Source organism: Benincasa hispida, unplaced genomic scaffold, assembly GCF_009727055.1.
Source record: "Benincasa hispida cultivar B227 unplaced genomic scaffold, ASM972705v1 Contig587, whole genome shotgun sequence".
NCBI classification, from domain to species: Eukaryota; Viridiplantae; Streptophyta; class Magnoliopsida; order Cucurbitales; family Cucurbitaceae; genus Benincasa; species Benincasa hispida.
In genome coordinates this window covers 289852-307004 of record NW_024064949.1, presented here as the reverse complement: position 1 = coordinate 307004, position 17153 = coordinate 289852, and the positions used below count along the sequence as shown (strand labels likewise).

The window sequence follows — 17153 nt, the reverse complement described above, 5'->3', positions numbered from 1 at the left end:
TGTCTTCTCTGTTTCCTTAAAAAAAATATAGTCAGGGAAAAAATAATAAATTGGTGAGATGTTTTCGGTTGAGGGTTGTTCAAGGTAAGGTCAAAAGTCCATGGGTGGGTTTAAGCCCAAAAGAATATTGGGAATAGGCATAGGGAACATAAAATCTCAGTGACTTGAAGTTTGGGTTGACTAGCCAAGTCGGTGAATATTAACAATCAATAAATAAATGAGTTGAGGGTGGACCGACATGCTACAAATTTGAGGATCTAAAATCAATATTAAAATCATAGATACAAGAGTTGTATTGTTTGATTCAAATTGTAACAGGGAGAAATCGATATAGTTTGTTTGGATTGTAAATCGTATTACTGTATGATTTTTGATTTTGAATTGTGCAAATTGTCCACTAATCAAATTGTCCGATTCACGGAAAGTAAGAAATGTAGGGGAAAAAACTAAGATTGTAAAATACCTTGTAGACGATTGCGGCTCAAGACGAAAGACATTATTGTTGCTGGCCATTACGAGAAGGGGGAAAATGGATTTACAGTCAATATAATGGACAAAACAAGATGAAGATGAAGATGCACGAAGAAAGAGGAGAAATGAAAACGAAAATACATGCCTTGATACTTGTGGCTTTTAAAATTATTTAATATCGTTAACCTAATTAAAATTCTAAATATAGAAGTTACTTCAGTTAAAATAATATTTAGATCATGTTTATCTCGTAAATATAATCCATCAATGATAATTTGAAAAGTAGATCCTATTTGATTATGTTTGTTTTTTATCATCGTAATTATTATGTGGCACTTATACCTTATTTTTTACTATTTTCTGCATTTTTGTTATGTTTCTGTATGAAAGTAAATGACAAGGAAAATTCTAAATAAAACTTCTGAAAATATTTACAAATAATAATAAAATATTACAGTCTATCTGCGATAGTCCGTAATAGACCACGATAGATTATTATCTGTATCTATTATGATTCAAATAGATATGGATAGTAGTATCGCAGATAGACAATAAAATCAATGAAATCCGAAAACGTGACCTTAAATCAATCTAACATGCAATGTGCCAAAAGTCATCCAATGTCATGCCTTCCATATGTACCTAACTGGCCGGCTTAGGCCTGGTATCGGAAGCTTCCCTTTGGGCGTTTAGATTGTTCATGGAAGAATCATACTCTCTTCAAATGGAACCACTACTCATAAAACATATGTAATGGATAAAGGGAGAAATAGGAATCTAGATTCTCTGTCGCACCACCTATAGCGCATTGTTTTACCTGAACAACATCAACTCAATTATTGAATCAGAAAATGTCACAAAGTTTTCCACCATATATAATTTCATATTCAAATCTTGTTTATTTATTTTTTTGAAATATTATATTTATTTATGAGTTTTTTGAGAATTAGGAAAACAATACCTCTTGAACAAAGACTGATCACCTTGAAGTCACTAGAGAACTCGATGCTTGAATTTGTTAGAATAACGCTAACTATGTAAGATATGATAAATAATTAGTTTTTATAAACTTAATTACAAAAAAATTACTTTCTCAATCAATAGCAAGTGGGAAGGGAGAAGATTATATCATCGTGGTTCCACAATCTTCTCTACCTAATATGGCAATACATATCATTTACGAATTTAGGAAGACACATAATCTAATCAAATAATAAAGAATATGATGAGAATTATGATATATATATATATATATATATATATACACTGTAAACCCCTAAACTAGTTTTACTAGTTAATTAATCTTAAGTCCTCTTAATTATGTGTTAAGATGTGTATAATAGACAAGAATGAATCAAGTATGTTTAATAAAGATTTCATTTGAAATGTTAGGAGAAGAAAATTTTTCTAAGTGTTGCGTGAATATGCATCTAGATGGTGAACCTGGTCGACACGTGGGGAAATCGGGAGAAGAGCAAGAGAATATGTTTAAGTACAGAAGCTCAAGCTCTTGGGTAAGAAAGGATACAATGGCGCCTAGTGGTATGACGAAAAAATGGTTGTGTGAGATAGGCGTTGAGAGCCATAATGAGCTTTGATAAGAATATCACATAGAGGATGCAACACGTCTACCTTGTGTAAGGAAGGGTAGGAAAGACACTACACTGAATTAAAGGCCGGCTGAGCTATGAGACATAAGGCGTATGTTGACTAAGGGCCACGTTAGGCGTTGAGCTTGTGAGGCGATGGCCAAGAGGTTAAGGCTCATGCAGATAAAGATGTACACGTAAGCTTAAGAATATGTTGAACAATGCATTAGAGATAGAAGAGTTGATGAGCAGTATGTGTTAACGCATAGGCTTAAGCTATGAAGGCGGCAAAGGCTGAGATGCATTAGCTGAGGAAAGGGAATACATTGAAAATTTTGTCGATGCGATGGTCAAGGCATTGGTAAGGAGATGGAAGACTTTAGCTTAATCACAGTGCTAAGAGGGACAATGTCAAGTTTAGATGCCCTAAACGTGATTAGTGGGCTAGCTGTCATGCTAAGCATGAATAATCACCATGCACTCTCAAGTATATAAGAAAGGCTTAAAAAGAAGCTCTGTTTGGCCAACTTATTGTGCTACGAGATGAGAGTTGCAATTGACTTGGAGGCTTGAAGGAAGTGAAGAATTCTCTAAGTGTTCCAGAGCGTGTAGACGTGATTGAGCAAGGTGAGAAGTTTGAAGAATTTTGGGATTTCTAGATGGAATCAAAAGCTTAGATTTTAAGGTAAGAAAGTTTAGATATTCATGCTTAAGTTCGTGAAAGAAAATTTCTTGAATTGATATCTGGAATTTAAGTAAATCAAGTGAGAAAGTTGAGGTCTGGAAATTGGTTGTTGAACAAGCAGGCAGCTGCTTACGAAGAATAAGCAGGCAGCTGGGAGCTCTAGTGAGGTGTTGGTGTTGGGTTGTATGTCTTAAAACTCGCAGTTTGTAAGATTAAACATATTCTATTTACAAAAAAGATGTTATTGACGTTTATTCAATAAAACGGTTGTTGAATATGTAAATTGCACTTGTAAAGATTAAATCCAATAAAATAAGATCCATAGTTATTATATGAGTATTTGGACTTTATATGGAGACATAAAAATGAATCAAATTTGAGTAAATAGCCAAAACGGTCTATAGTATATGAATAAGGTTGGGTACTTTATTCTGGTAACATTATTCGATTCGACCCACTTTGTATTTAGTACAAACGATGTGATCTTTAATCGTTCATGTGAAGACATGCGAGTGGGGACATTCTATGCAAAGAATTTGTATAAGACCAGTGATAGGTCTAAAAAATAGCTATTTTCTTAGTAACAAATTCCTTAATTCTACTTCATTTATTTACTTAAAATGTCTATTTGATAGGTAAAATCCAAACCCGACACCTTTGGATTCGTTATGGGAAGTTTCGAGCTTAATGGAGTTAAAAGAATCAACTTAGAAGAAGAACAAATTCAAATTACCATTCTATCCTCCAAAAGGAACAAATTTACACACTTGAGCACCACTCAGACATCTCAACGCTCTCCCCAACACTAGGTCCAACGCTAGCTCAATGTTGTAAGACAGAATGCTTCAAAATGCTCCAAATTAGGGCAGTGTCGCAATGCTTTACCCAGCATTGCAACACTCTGGACATTGACGGAAAAAATAAAAAGCACGCGTGCCTCGTGTAAGTCAGCGTCAGACCAACGTTAACCTAGGGTCGCGCTGCGACCCTCAATAGATATAATCTTCAGATTTTCTATATTTTAGCAATAGGGAGATACCAATTCTATGAATTAGAGAGCTTTTCTTTGTAATTTTTTGAGAGATTCTGTCAAATTTTATTCATTCTTTGTAAAAATTATGCAAGACTCGATGTATTTCTTGAAGAATTTCCCTCTCCACGAGTAAGTAATTTCTTTCTTGGGGATTATGTAGATTAGCAAATTCTTGAGACTTTTCTTCAATTTCTTTTATGTAATTTGTTGTTCTTGAATGTTCTTGCTGGTTTTTAATGAAATCAATTAAAATTGAACTGACAAATCAAATTTAATTGATTTTTGTATGCAAAATTACATGGCTCTATAGCAAAATTATAATTAGGTTGCAAGAATGAGTGATCATGATTGAAAGTTTGGACTTCTTTTCCTATTTTTTTGAAAGATCCACTAATTTAGAACATTCATATAATCATGCTTGAATTCTTAGTCTTTTGAGTTTCAAGAATGTCATAGTTAAGAAAATCCAAGAGGTTAATGCAACTTAGGGATTAATTGTAGAATGTCTTTAGGAAGCAATTAAGAACTAAATTAAGGCTAATTGTTTAACTGGCTAATTAGGGCATTAGGGGTAATCCTCAATGAACTATGGAATAATTAATTGCATAAATTTTATTAAGTATATGATAGAATTAGTTTAATCTACATACTTCCCAAGAGTCTTTTTCCATTGAATTTTATCACATAATCTCTCTTTTCTCTCATTACTAAAAATTTCCATCAAATATTGTTCTACTTCTATTTAGTTTCTTTAAACCCTCCCTCCCCCCTTCCTTCGTTACAATTTAAAATTCAAAAGTCAAAACTTGTCAATTAATATAGGTTCCCTATGTATCGACCTCTTACATCTACTATAACTACTTGTTGGTTTTAGTTGTAGTTTGAGCATTATAAATCTCATTTGTTTTGGGTTAATTTGAATTAACGTTTAAGCATCGAAAAAATGACACCGTTGCCGGGGAATTGAGAAATTAGCTATTTTGAATTTTGAATTCTTTTTTTTTTAAAAAAATATAAAATAAATAATAAACTCAAAAATAGTTTGTGTGATTAATTTTTCTTTTGTCATGACCCGCTCCTCTCAAAGTGTACTTTGTGATTTGATTGTAGACATCGATCGGGAGGAAATGTGACTTCAAAAGGAACGAACAAGAGGAAGAGAAGAAGAATTCGAAGAGCAAATTCTTGTACCCTATGTCTCCAACTATTTATCTGGTCTTACCCCTGAAATGGGAGTCTTATTGAGTCGGCATTGTTGAGCCAACCCTCAACTATGTAAATCTAAGGGTAATCCAGAATAAACAGGAGTTCATAGTTAGCTTAGGATTAAGATTGAGTTACGTAGGTCATCTAGGTGAAATAGTCAGTCTTAAACAGTAAACAACGTGTAAGAGTGACTTATTTCTTGGTCCTAATCTTATGCAAACTCATTGCATAGGGCGCCCCCACTCCTCATGTCATAACATGTACGAATTAGGATCACATCATATGTAGCACTTTACAACTCTTTGTAACAGCTACAAAGTAGGCCGCATCCAATGGTGTTACCAGAATAGAGTACCCAACCTCATTCATGTACCATAGATCATTTTGACTATTTACTCGAACATGATCCACTCTTATGTCTCCACATAAAGTTCAAGTACTCATACAATAGTTATGGGTCTTAGTTTATTGGATTTAGACTTTCATACAATTTATGAGATCAATAACAAGTATATTGATAATAGAAAATGTTTATTATTTTACAAACTGCGAGTTTTTAGGACATAAAATCCAACACTTAGAAGAAGAACAAATACAAATTACCATTCTACACCTCAAAAGGAACTAATTTACACACTTCAGCACCACTTAGAGTGTCGCAACGTTCTCCCCAATACTAGGTCCACACTAGCTCAATGTTGTAAGACATAATGCTTCAAAATGCTGCATAACAGGGTAGCGTTGCAACGCTCCAGACATTGACAGAAAAAAAAGCGCGCATGTGCCTCGCGCAAGCTAGCGTCGGATCAACGTTAACCTAGGGTCGCAACGCTGTGACCCTCAACAGATATAATCTTCAGGTTTTCTAGATTTTAGCAATAGGGAGATACCAATTCTACGAACTAGAGAGCTTTTCTTTGTAATTTATCTAGAGATTTTGTCAAATTTTATTCATTCTTTGCACCAATTATGCAAGACTCAATGGATTTCTTGAAAAATTTTCCTCTTCATGCATAGGTAATTCTTTCTTGGGGATTATGTAGATTAGCAAATTCTTGAGACTTTTTTTCAATTTCTTTTATGCAATTTGTTGTTCTTGAATGTTCTTACTGAAATTTTTAATGAAATCAATTAAAATTCAACTGACAAATCAGATTTAATTGATTTTTTTTAATGGAAAATTACATGGTTCTATAGCAAGATTGTAATTAGGTTGTAAGAATTAGTAATCTTGATTTAAAGTTTGGACTTCTTTTCCTATTTTCTTGAAAGAACCCACTAATTTAGAACATTCATATAATCATGCTTGAATTTCAGTCTTTTGAGTTTCAAGAATGTAATAGTTAAGAAAACCCAAGAGATTAATGTAAATTAGGTATTAATTATGGAATGTTTTTAGGAAGAAATTAAGAACTAAATTAGAGCTAATTGTTTAATTGGCTAATTAGAGCATTAGGAGTAATGCTTAATGAACTATGGAACAATTAGTTGCATGAATTTTATTAAGTCTATGATAGAATTGGTTCAATCTACATAATTTCCCAAGAATCGTTTTCCATTGAATTTTATCACATAATCTCTCTCTTTTCTCTCATTACTAAATTTTCCTATCAAATCTTGGAATTCAAAAGTCAAAACTCGCCAATTAATGTAGGTTCCTTATGGATCAACCTCTTACTTCCACTATAACTACTTGTATGTTTTATGTCAACCCTGAATCCTATTTTCCCTACTTAAGTATGTTCATAATATGTTAAGTAAAATTGAGCATAAGTTAACGTAATGTTTGTAGGGAAAAGCTTGAGGATGATAAAAGAGAAGAAAAAGATTCTAAGTGTTGAGAAATAAGGCTCTCTCACACGACCTCTCGTCTAGAACGGTTCTATCATTATGAACCTGCCTTTAAAGGATCTGTGTTCAGCTGTAATGATCATGCCTTGAACCTTGTTGATATTTGAACTATCAAGTTGAAGTATAATACAGTTCGAACAATTCAACAAGTGCGACATGCAAATGAAAAAGAACTTGCTCTCATTAGGTCAACTTGATGACCTTGATTGCAAAGTTGTAGTTGAGAAGGAAATCATGAAGGCGATTCAAGGTGCGTTAATACTTATGAAGGGAAGAAAGGTAGATGCAAATTCGTACATGCTAGAGGGAGAAAATTTTTAGGAAGGAGAAGCATTAGTTGCTTCAAGTAGTTCAAGTGAAAAGCTCATGAAGATGTGACATCATAAACTTAGACATATGTTTGACTAGGATTAAAAGTTCTTGTAGAGTAGAATCTACTCGTAGGGTTCACTAAGGTGTCTCTGCCTTTTTGTGAGCATTGTGTTACAAGTAAGCAACACAAATTAAAGTTTAACACAACAAATTCTAGAAGTAAATTGATTCTTGAATTGGTTCATTCTAATGTATAGCAAGCAACATTTACATCTCTAGGAGGAGAAAGGTACTTTATGTCCTTTATAGATGATTACTCCAGAAGGTGTTAGGTGTATCCCATCAAGAAGAAGGAAATTGTGTGTTTGATCTTCAAAGTATTCAAAGCGCAAGTGGAACTTCAATCTGGTAAGAAGATTAAGTGTTTGCAGATAGATAATGGAGGAAAATATACAAGCAACGAGTTTGCGGAACTTTGCAATCAAGAAGGCATTAAAAGGCGGCTCACTACTGCTTACACTTCTCAGCAAAGTGGAGTGGCTGAGCGGATGAACAGAACCTTGTTAGAAAGAACAAGAGTAATGTTGGGAACTGTAGGCTTAGAGAAAACTTTATGGGCATAAGTAGTGGATACTATCTGTTATGTAGTGAACCGTGCTCCATCAATTTCAATCGAGTTGAAGACACCAATGTAGATTTGGACTGGCAAGTTGACCGATTATTCGAACTTCCGTACATTCGTAAGTCTGATGTACATAATGTACAATGCCTAAGAAACTAGAAAGCTGGATCCAAAAACTAGGAGATGCTTATTCTTGAGGTATGCTGATGGTTTGAAGGGGTATCGCCTGTGGGATCCACTGCCCACAAGATTATCATCAGTAGGGATGTGATATTTATGGAAAATAAGAAACAAGTAGCAGATGATAATACTGTAAATGAAAGCTTAGAGATTGCAACAGTACATGTGGAGAAAGAATATGTAGAGTACTCTTCTGAAGCTGAATCATTGCACTGGATCCAAGAACCAGTTGAGTCACAAGTACCAGAAATTTGTTGATCCGGTGGATAACAAAGCCACCAGGTTGGTAATCTGAGTATATTATAGAGAGCAATGTTGCTATTGTCATCTAACCAAGGATGGAGAGCCAGTAACTCTTCAAGAGGCAATGATTAGTTTAGATGTTGCTCAGTGGATGATAGCAATACAAGAAGAAATAGAAGCTTTTCATAAGAACAAGACTTGGGAATTTGTAACGTTACCACAAAGGAGAAAGCCCATTGGCAACAAATGGGTGTATAAGATCAAGCGCGGCAATGACAACCAAGTGGAGCGGTATCATGCAAGATTGGTGGTAAAGGGATATGCTCGGAAAGAAGGTATTGACTTCAATGAGATCTTTTCTCCAGTAGTTCGACTTACTACTGTTAAAATAATCCTGGCAATATGTGCTATATTTCATTTACACTTGGAGCAGTTAAATGTTAAGTGTGCATGTCTTTATGGAGATCTTGAAGAAGAAATCTATATGTTCTAACTAGAAGGTTTTGAAGTAAAAGGAAAAGATAACTTGGTTTGCAGGTTAAACAAATTTCTATATAGTCTCAAAAAGGCACCGAGGTGTTGGTACAAGAGATTTAGTTCCTTCATTGTGAGCCTTGGATACAATAGACTTAACGCAGACCCTTGTGCATATTTGAAAAGGTTTGGGAAAAAAATCTTCATTGTCTTGCCATTATATGTTGATGACATGTTGGTATCAAGCCCCAACAAAAATCAGTATCAAAGAATTGAAGCTCATTTGGTTAGAGATTTTGAAATGAATGACTTGGGACCAGCAAACAAGATTTCGAGGATGCAAATTCATCGAGACAGAAATAATAGGAAGATTTGACTATCTCAGAAAAATTATTTGAAGAAGGTCTTGCGACGCTTCAACATGCAAGATTGTAAGCCAATTTCTACCCCTCTTCCTAATGATTTCAAGATATCCTCTAGTATGAGCTCTAGCAATGAAGCAGAGCAGATGGAAATTTCTTGAACACCGTATCCATCAGCAGTGGAAAGTTTAATGTTCGCCATGATTGGTACCATATCAAACATTGCACATGCAGTGGAAGTTGTTAGTCGGTATATTGCGAATCCTAGTCGAGAGCATTGGATTGCTGTTAAAGGGACCCTTAGATACATTAAAGGGTCCATAGATATTACTTTGTGTTATGGAGGATCAAGATTTACTGCTAGAGGATATGTTGACTCAAATTTTGTAGGTGATTTTGATAAGCAAATCCACCACCAGATATGTTTTCATTCTTGAGCGGAGTTGTAAGTTGGGTTTCCAAACTACAACTAGTTGTGGCTACGTCAACAACAGAGGTAGAATATGTTGCAGCTACACAAACTAATGAAGCGGTATGGTTAAAAATGCTATTGGAGGTGCTCAAGCATGAACATGAGAAAATTTCTCTGTTTTGTGACAGTCAATGCATCTTGTATCTTGTAAGGAATCTAATTTTCCATGCCAAGTCCAAACACATTCAAGTGCAGTACCACTTTGTTCGTGAGAAAATGAAGGAATAGTGGATATGCATAAAATTCATACAAAAGAAAACCTAGCAGATTACTTGACAAAGGTCGTCAATGCTGACAAGTTCAATTGGTGTCGATCCTCGAATGGCCTAGCAAAAATATAAGCAACATGAAGATGGCAAGGTAGAAAGAATTATGTGGAGATGTGATTGATTCTTAACCAAATCTCCCAGTGGGAGATTATTGGATAATTATCAAGAAAAATCCTTATTATTCAAGAAGTTTCTCAGAAGATGATTTTGGGTCATTAGATCTTACACTTTGTCCAAGACAAATTTGTGGCTCGTAGATCTTTCACATCCCTCTAAGACAATTGGAGAGATTGGATCCTTTACATCTATCAAGAACAAATTGGAGCCATTGGATTTGTTTGATGGCAAAATAACTTTGGACTATAAATAAGCGAGGACCTATGATTGTCAAACCATCCCAAAATCTCAAACAAGTGAGTGAGATAAAATAGAGAGTTTTTTCTTGTAGGAGAGTTTGGTGTTCCTCTATAAGCAAGAAAGTTTACAACTCCTATTTTATATTGTGGAATTCTTCTATCCTTGTCCGTGGTTTTTACCCTAATTTGTTTAGAGATTTTTCACATAAAATTACTGTGTTATTCTCTCCCTTCTTTTTCTTCATTATTATTATTCTCAATCAATTTTAGTTGCGATCTTACTCTATTCGTTCACAGTTCTTTTTCTCAACCTTGGCTTCTCAAGAAGTGGGGGTATTTTGGTAAATGGGAATTGGGTCTTGGCTTGTGTTGTGGTCAGTGGTCTGTGGATTGATCGTTTATCGACATGGCTTGAGGCTTCCTTTTTGGTTTTTTCCTTTTCATTGTTACATTTCAGATTCTTATATCAGAAAACAAGGATTAATTTGAATTAAGGTGATTGCAGATAATGTTATCTATTATTTGAAATGGGGTTTGGGCCACTTGGTACCTTGACGTTTGCAGGCATTTAAGTTATGTTGATGGCAAATGGCGATGCACCAAAGTGGAAGGCGTTGGAAATGAGGACTTGTTTGTCCTAATTTTGGGGGCAGCTGGACTAGTGGTCTCACACATGAGACAAACCAAAACCAGAAATAAGGGTAGCATGGATTCATCAGCCATGTTTTTAAATATTAAACTTTTGACATTCGAACCAATCCCCCACCTTTACATAGCCTATATTCATTATTCCACGTAATTGAAGTGAGTTAGAGTGTGTTAATATAATTAAATGTAACACTATCCATTATCTTAAATTTTTTGGTCAAACAGTAATTTAACATAGAATTTTAATTTGTGATATTTTGAGTTTTTAACTTTAAATTTACCACAATCCATCAAGAAGCAAGGTTGTACTCGTGTTTGCAAAAAACATGATAACAATGATAACCTCCAAAAAGTATTGCACTGGATCTTGTTTACGCAACATTTTAATATAAAACAATGATTAGGTGTAGCTTAATCCCACAGTCCAAATATTTATACAAACAAAAAATTAGCCAACTTTTTAAAAATTAAAACAAATTATCACATGTCAATATGGGCTGCACCAAATTTTTCTGTTCAGTGTATGGGCTGCAAGGAGGCAAGGATCATCATCCATTTATGTTGTCCCTTATCCCTTTTTATATAATTCATTTGCACAGCCGATTATATCAAACATAAACTATTGATTTTTCTAGTTTTCTGTTTTTATTATTTATGCTAGTTTCTTTTCAAATTTTTAATTACAGTTTTTATCTTTCTTAAAAAGAAAATGCTTGAATTCCCAATCTCATCCTAGAAACAAAAACAATTTTTTTAAAACAATTTTTCTAGTTTCTAAAATTTTACTTGATTTTTTTAAACTAGACAATAGATTACAAAACATAAAATTTATAGATGAAGATACTTTCACGAGACATTCGAGCATTGAGCTAGTTATTATAGTTACTAGTTATAATAATTTGTGCTTGGAGTGCAGACTATTTTAGTCTAGATTATAATAGTTTCTATCTGGAATGCAAACTATTTTAACTTAGGTAGAAAATAATAAATACTATAACAAAGGGAGATTTGAAATAATAAATACTGTAGATAATTATATATTATAAATAGTTGTAAATACCGCTATTTATTTAAAACCCCAAACATGGAGTGACCTATTAATCAACTTCAAGTTGGAGAGCCAAATATCCCCCTTAGATATGATTGTACGTTTAATTTGACTCTTCAAGTGTTTAGTTTTAAAATAAACCATTTTGAAAAAAATTGAATTGTTCAAACCCTCAAAGAAATGTATATTTTACATTGTCTTTATCAAAAGAGAGAAAATAAAATGATTTTTTTTTGTTTTTTTCTTTTTTTCTTTTAAAAAAAGAACAACAATTTTATTCTCTAGACTCTAGTCATTCTTTTTAAGTATCTTTTACACTTAAAATAGCGGAGGTCAAACAATACGCATTATTCTTGTTTCTTTACCAGTAATTGAAATTCTTTTCATGGAGCCATAGTTATGCTGACACTTGAAAAGGAGAGAGCTTTAGGAGAAAACTCTCTTCCATTTTTTAATTTAATATTTTTATTTTTTGATTAAACCATTTCTCATTGACATGGTCAATTTGTAATTGTGCCATGGTGGATAAATTCTACCTTCTTTTTAAGAAGGGGGGCGAAGTCAATAAATGTCTTATGTAATGTTAAAACACTTGGCAGTTGGCACTTATGTGGAGGAAGATGAAACAATTAGCATTGCCAAAATAAATCTTTCCATGGAATATTGATGCAAAACTCCTCTAAAATTGTAGTGAGGTAGGTAGGAAAGTGGTTCTGAAGAGGACGGTGAGCCCCAAAATTTATTGGAATGGCTCTATTCCCCTTGGCCCTCGACCCCTAATTACATGGATCCATATGTTTCCATTTCATTATCCTTCCTATTTGAAATGCACTCAAAAACATTAAATTCTCAATATTCTGCATCTATAAAGTCGTTTTTTTCTAGCTAAAGTTATGAAGATTACTCCACCTGAAATTTTAGGTGGAAAAGAAACTAGACAAACCATGGCAGAGGTTGCATTCCCAGTGGACTGATACACATTTTCTACTTAGAATTACATCCCCCAACCGATAAATGCATAAAGCAAAAAGAAAAAAAGAAAATCTAAAACTTTCATTTGCCATGGATATAGGCTTACCTGATTGTCAGAGGCATAAAGTTAAAATTTGATGAGAGAGTAGCGGCGCATGTTATTACACAAATGGCAATCCCTTATTATTACAGATCTCAAACATTACCCTTCGTATTAAGTTGCTGCGCAGCAGAAACAAAGGAACAGCCAACAAAAACTTGGAATGTCAAAATATTTCAGAACAGTGTGTCAATAATTGACAGATAGGCTCAACAAGACCTCAGTCTCTTTAAACATGGGTGACTTCTATTTTTTAAAAAAAAAAAATTAAAAAAAAAAAACAAAGAACACAGATGACCTCATATAAAAAAGCCACAATGCATTAGGGGGATTTCCAATCAATCATCGTCATCATCTGCAATGGAAACAATTTTACCTCATAAGCATACAGAAAATGCTCATAAAATTGCCAAATTCGAACGATAGAATGTGCACAAAAAAAAGGGCAGATAAACTGGCATCCTATCCTCAGCAGCAAATGATAAAATAAGATAACCACATTGCAACCCTGAGACGGGTAAGAAAGGGTCAGAAAATATGACCATGACTCGAACATAGTTTGAAGACTATAAACACCTATGAAAGGTAAAACTCTTCACTATCATAAGCCCTGTGGTGAGACAAGGCACATCCATGGACCATTACACCCACCTTATAAAAAGAAATGTGGCATGGTAGACACCTAAGAAAGGTAAAACTCTTTGGGAACTCAACTATGGAAGTGCTAACAATCGGGAGGTTACGCTTACGTCAAGGAGCCATACAAGGCCCTTTCACCTTCCCACTACTATTTGAAAATGAACCTCTTGTGAACTGGGCCATGTTTTTTCTCAATTGCCCCCTTTACAAACGGGTTTTTCTTCCCAATGAGTGTCAAAGGCCCCTTTTTAAGTCTTTTTTGCTTTGTTATCCTTTCAAAAAGGAAAATAAGACTCTTTGGCTAAAATTGATGAGATCTAATTCTAGAATCTGTCTAGATAGAAATAATAGGACCTTCAACGGTTTAGAAAGGTCCATGAATAACTTTCTTCACAATGCAATTAATGTCACCCTTTCACTGTGGAAATTATGTACGTACATCAACAGTTGCAACTTTTGTCATCTTCATACCAACTGGAAGAATCTTTTATAATCTTCCTAGCTTTGGAGCTTGGCTCTCTGCCTCTATTTTGTAACTTTATACCATTGTTTGTGTGACTTTCATCTTGCAAGAATTCATTTGTTCTGACAGATTTGGAGAAAACGGTTGTTTTTACCATGAGCTGAAGCGAGTTTTCTTTAAGCAGAAAGAAAACTATTCAGTTCAGATTTCAGAATATGGAGAATCTATGGTCCTCCCATAAAATTTTCGCTTTCTGCTTCAATTAGGGTAAAACCAAACAAGATAATTTTATTGAATACGAATCTGTCAAACACAAGTTGAAAGCTAAAGTTCATACTAGAGTACTAACTGAAAAGCTAACTAACAATTTTAGTCAACATCTAATTTGGCTTAAATAACTACCCAACCTCACTTCCAACACCAAATCAGCCCATTAATTAGAATGGAATATATCATCAAGAGTTGGTAATTGCTATAAGTTAGAAAACCATCTCGGTAATCAGGCCAGAAGTGAAGAAACATCACAGAGAGATCGCCTTCTTTCTCTGTTCTACTGCTTGGCAAAGGCTAAACACTAATGACAGGTCACATCTCTCTGGTCTACTGCATTCTTTCTCTGGTCTACTGCCCCCTCATCATGTTTATTTATTGTGCCTTGGCAATCAAAAGCTGGAATATCCTCCATGAAAGATTTAGCTTAGTCCGTTGTTCCTTGACCTCTTCTTTTTATAGGAATTTCATCCAAAATTTCAATTCTCTTGCAGCTACAATGACATAATGTTCAAAGAAGGAAAAGTTCAATTGGCAACGAGCACAAACAAACAGCTTTCCGGTACTAAAGGAGAAGTTAATACAAAGCCCATCCTGGCCTTACCAAACTTCTCTCTCTCCTGCCCTGTGAAGTGGTCGTGGATGCTTCTGGACTTGGAATAGGAGTTTCTTTCTTTTTTTTTTTTTTTTGAGTACAACAATTGCAGAATGGGGGATTGAACCTCCCACCTCTAGCCATTGAGGTCATGCCAATACCACTGAGCCAAGCCCACTTTGCCACTTGGAATAGGAGTTTCTACAAATCAAATTTCCACTTTTTAAAGGAAATTGTTCGATTAGATGGGATTCCATAGTCTATTGTCTCTAATAGGGATGTTAAGTTCCTTAGCTATTTTTGGAAGACACAGGGGAAGATGTTGCATACAAGCTTGATTTAGTACAACCAATCATCCTCAGATAGACAATCAAACTAAGTGACCAGTTGGATTTCAGGGAATCTCATTCAATGTTTGAGCAGTGACTTCCCAATATTCTAGTTCTTCATATGGTTATAGGCAAATTTTGTTGATTTCAGCCAAGAAGCGGAGACTATAGCCGAGAGGGTGGCAGCATTACATCAAGAGGTCGCTAACATTTCTGAATATTTTTCTTTAATTCCTTCACCCCATTTGCTTAACTCGAGGGTGAGTTTCATCTTCCTACATGAGGGAGTTTGATACAGCGCACACTGTCATTGGCCTTTAGCTCTTTTTCTTTGTTAACCATCTAAATTTGGTCCAACTGTGATTTGTAAGTTACCAAGCACTAACCATTTAATCGTTTAGTGTTTTAGCCTTTACATTGTTTCTTAAGGCAGCGTATATAAGATGGTTGAAAAGAGCATAATGCATTAATGGAATCATTTTTTTCAAAACTGTTTGTCTTCCAACTAGTCTACGTTAGGAAAGAATCCAAAATATCATAAAATTCCCTCCCTGCGGTCTCTTTGGCAAGAAAGGAACGACATGACGTGATAACTTAATATGATCTCTAATTGAAATGCTCTACATAGGGACTTGTGTACAGTGTACCTAAACTAATCACTCTATCTCATTAATTGCAGTGGGGGGTGTCTCCTACATGCACCTTGACTGGGGAAATATCAGATCTCCCTAATCTCTTCTTTTCTGATTTCACTTCTTGTAATTTCTTCATTTAAAAATGCCACTCTTTCCTCTCTTAACATTACATAACCTAATAACTCAATATTTTCCATGTAAATGTGGTCTAACACGGAATTAACAAGCCATTGGTCCAACATATTCCAATACAAGTGCAGACGATTATCTTCTTCTGATCCTTCAAAAGTTATAGAACATTGGCCAAACCGTACAACCTCGCACGACATAAGGTGTGAAGTCACACAAAAAAAAAAAAAAAAAAAAAAGAAAGAAAGGAGACGACATTTGTTAGGTATAAGTACCGATCGCGACTCGATGGACTTGATAAAAGAGTAAGAGCGGGAATCAAAATTTGCAATGGTAAAAAAATAATGCCAATGGTATAAGAGGAACATAGAGGAAATAAGATCAGAGAAGAAGACAAATACCAAAGTAGCGTCGCTCGTTGGCCGCTTTGGCCTTATCGAGCATCTTGTCAAGGTCCTCCTGGAGCTTAGCGTCCCATTTGACCAGCTGATTGACGAACACGACTCCCAGTCCCATTCCAACCAAGTGCTCCCAAGGATCTGCAAAATTAGGAGATGGAATCGATGATAGAAATAAGAAACAAGGGAAGTGTTATGAGAAGTCTGATCGGGAAATGAAAAGATTAGGGTTTTGTTGTTAGAGAGGAACGTACGGCGCATGTAAGGGAGTTTACGGAGAGCATTGGAGTACATCTGTGTGCCGAGGCCCAGAAGGGCTCCGATCATCGTCGCACTCCATGCCATGTTTTAATGTCAGCGAATCGATAATCTGGTGTTTAGCCGGAACCGCGATCTCCCTCCCTTCACTCTTACTTCACCACTTCGTAATTTGGTGACACCTTCAACCCTTCACTATTTTTGTACGCCCAAATTATCAAATTTATCAGCTCAAGATGTTTTTTTTCTTCCGTTTTCTTCTTTTTCTTTTTTTACAGCGGAGAACGTGGGAAAATTGGGAATTTGTCAAAAATATGACCCAGACTTGGGCCACTTTTTTAAAACATGACATTTAGGGGTATTTATTTCTTGGAATTAAATGGATTAGGCATCCTAAGCCTAACACTTTTGAAGCAAAGATCTAGGAAGTTTTAACTTTTTACATCTTTTCTCATGTTTTTGAATAGTAAACACTATTAAAAAACATGGGTTACTTTTTTTTTTCTAATTTAATCTAGGAAGTACATCAGTCAACCTTTGGACA

At 34.9% G+C, this 17153-nt stretch overlaps 1 protein-coding gene across 1 annotated transcript; it reads right to left on the bottom strand.

Moving 5' to 3' along the window:
* Positions 1–12926: 12926 nt before the first annotated feature.
* On the bottom strand, positions 12927–16829 carry LOC120069762. Its single transcript, XM_039021557.1, has 3 exons — positions 16606–16829; positions 16355–16492; positions 12927–13248 (listed from the first exon to the last, which is right to left on the bottom strand). Exons 1-3 carry the CDS (start codon positions 16694–16696, stop codon positions 13232–13234), a joined length of 246 nt encoding a protein of 81 aa, XP_038877485.1. The 5' UTR covers positions 16697–16829; the 3' UTR covers positions 12927–13231.
* Positions 16830–17153: the final 324 nt, after the last annotated feature.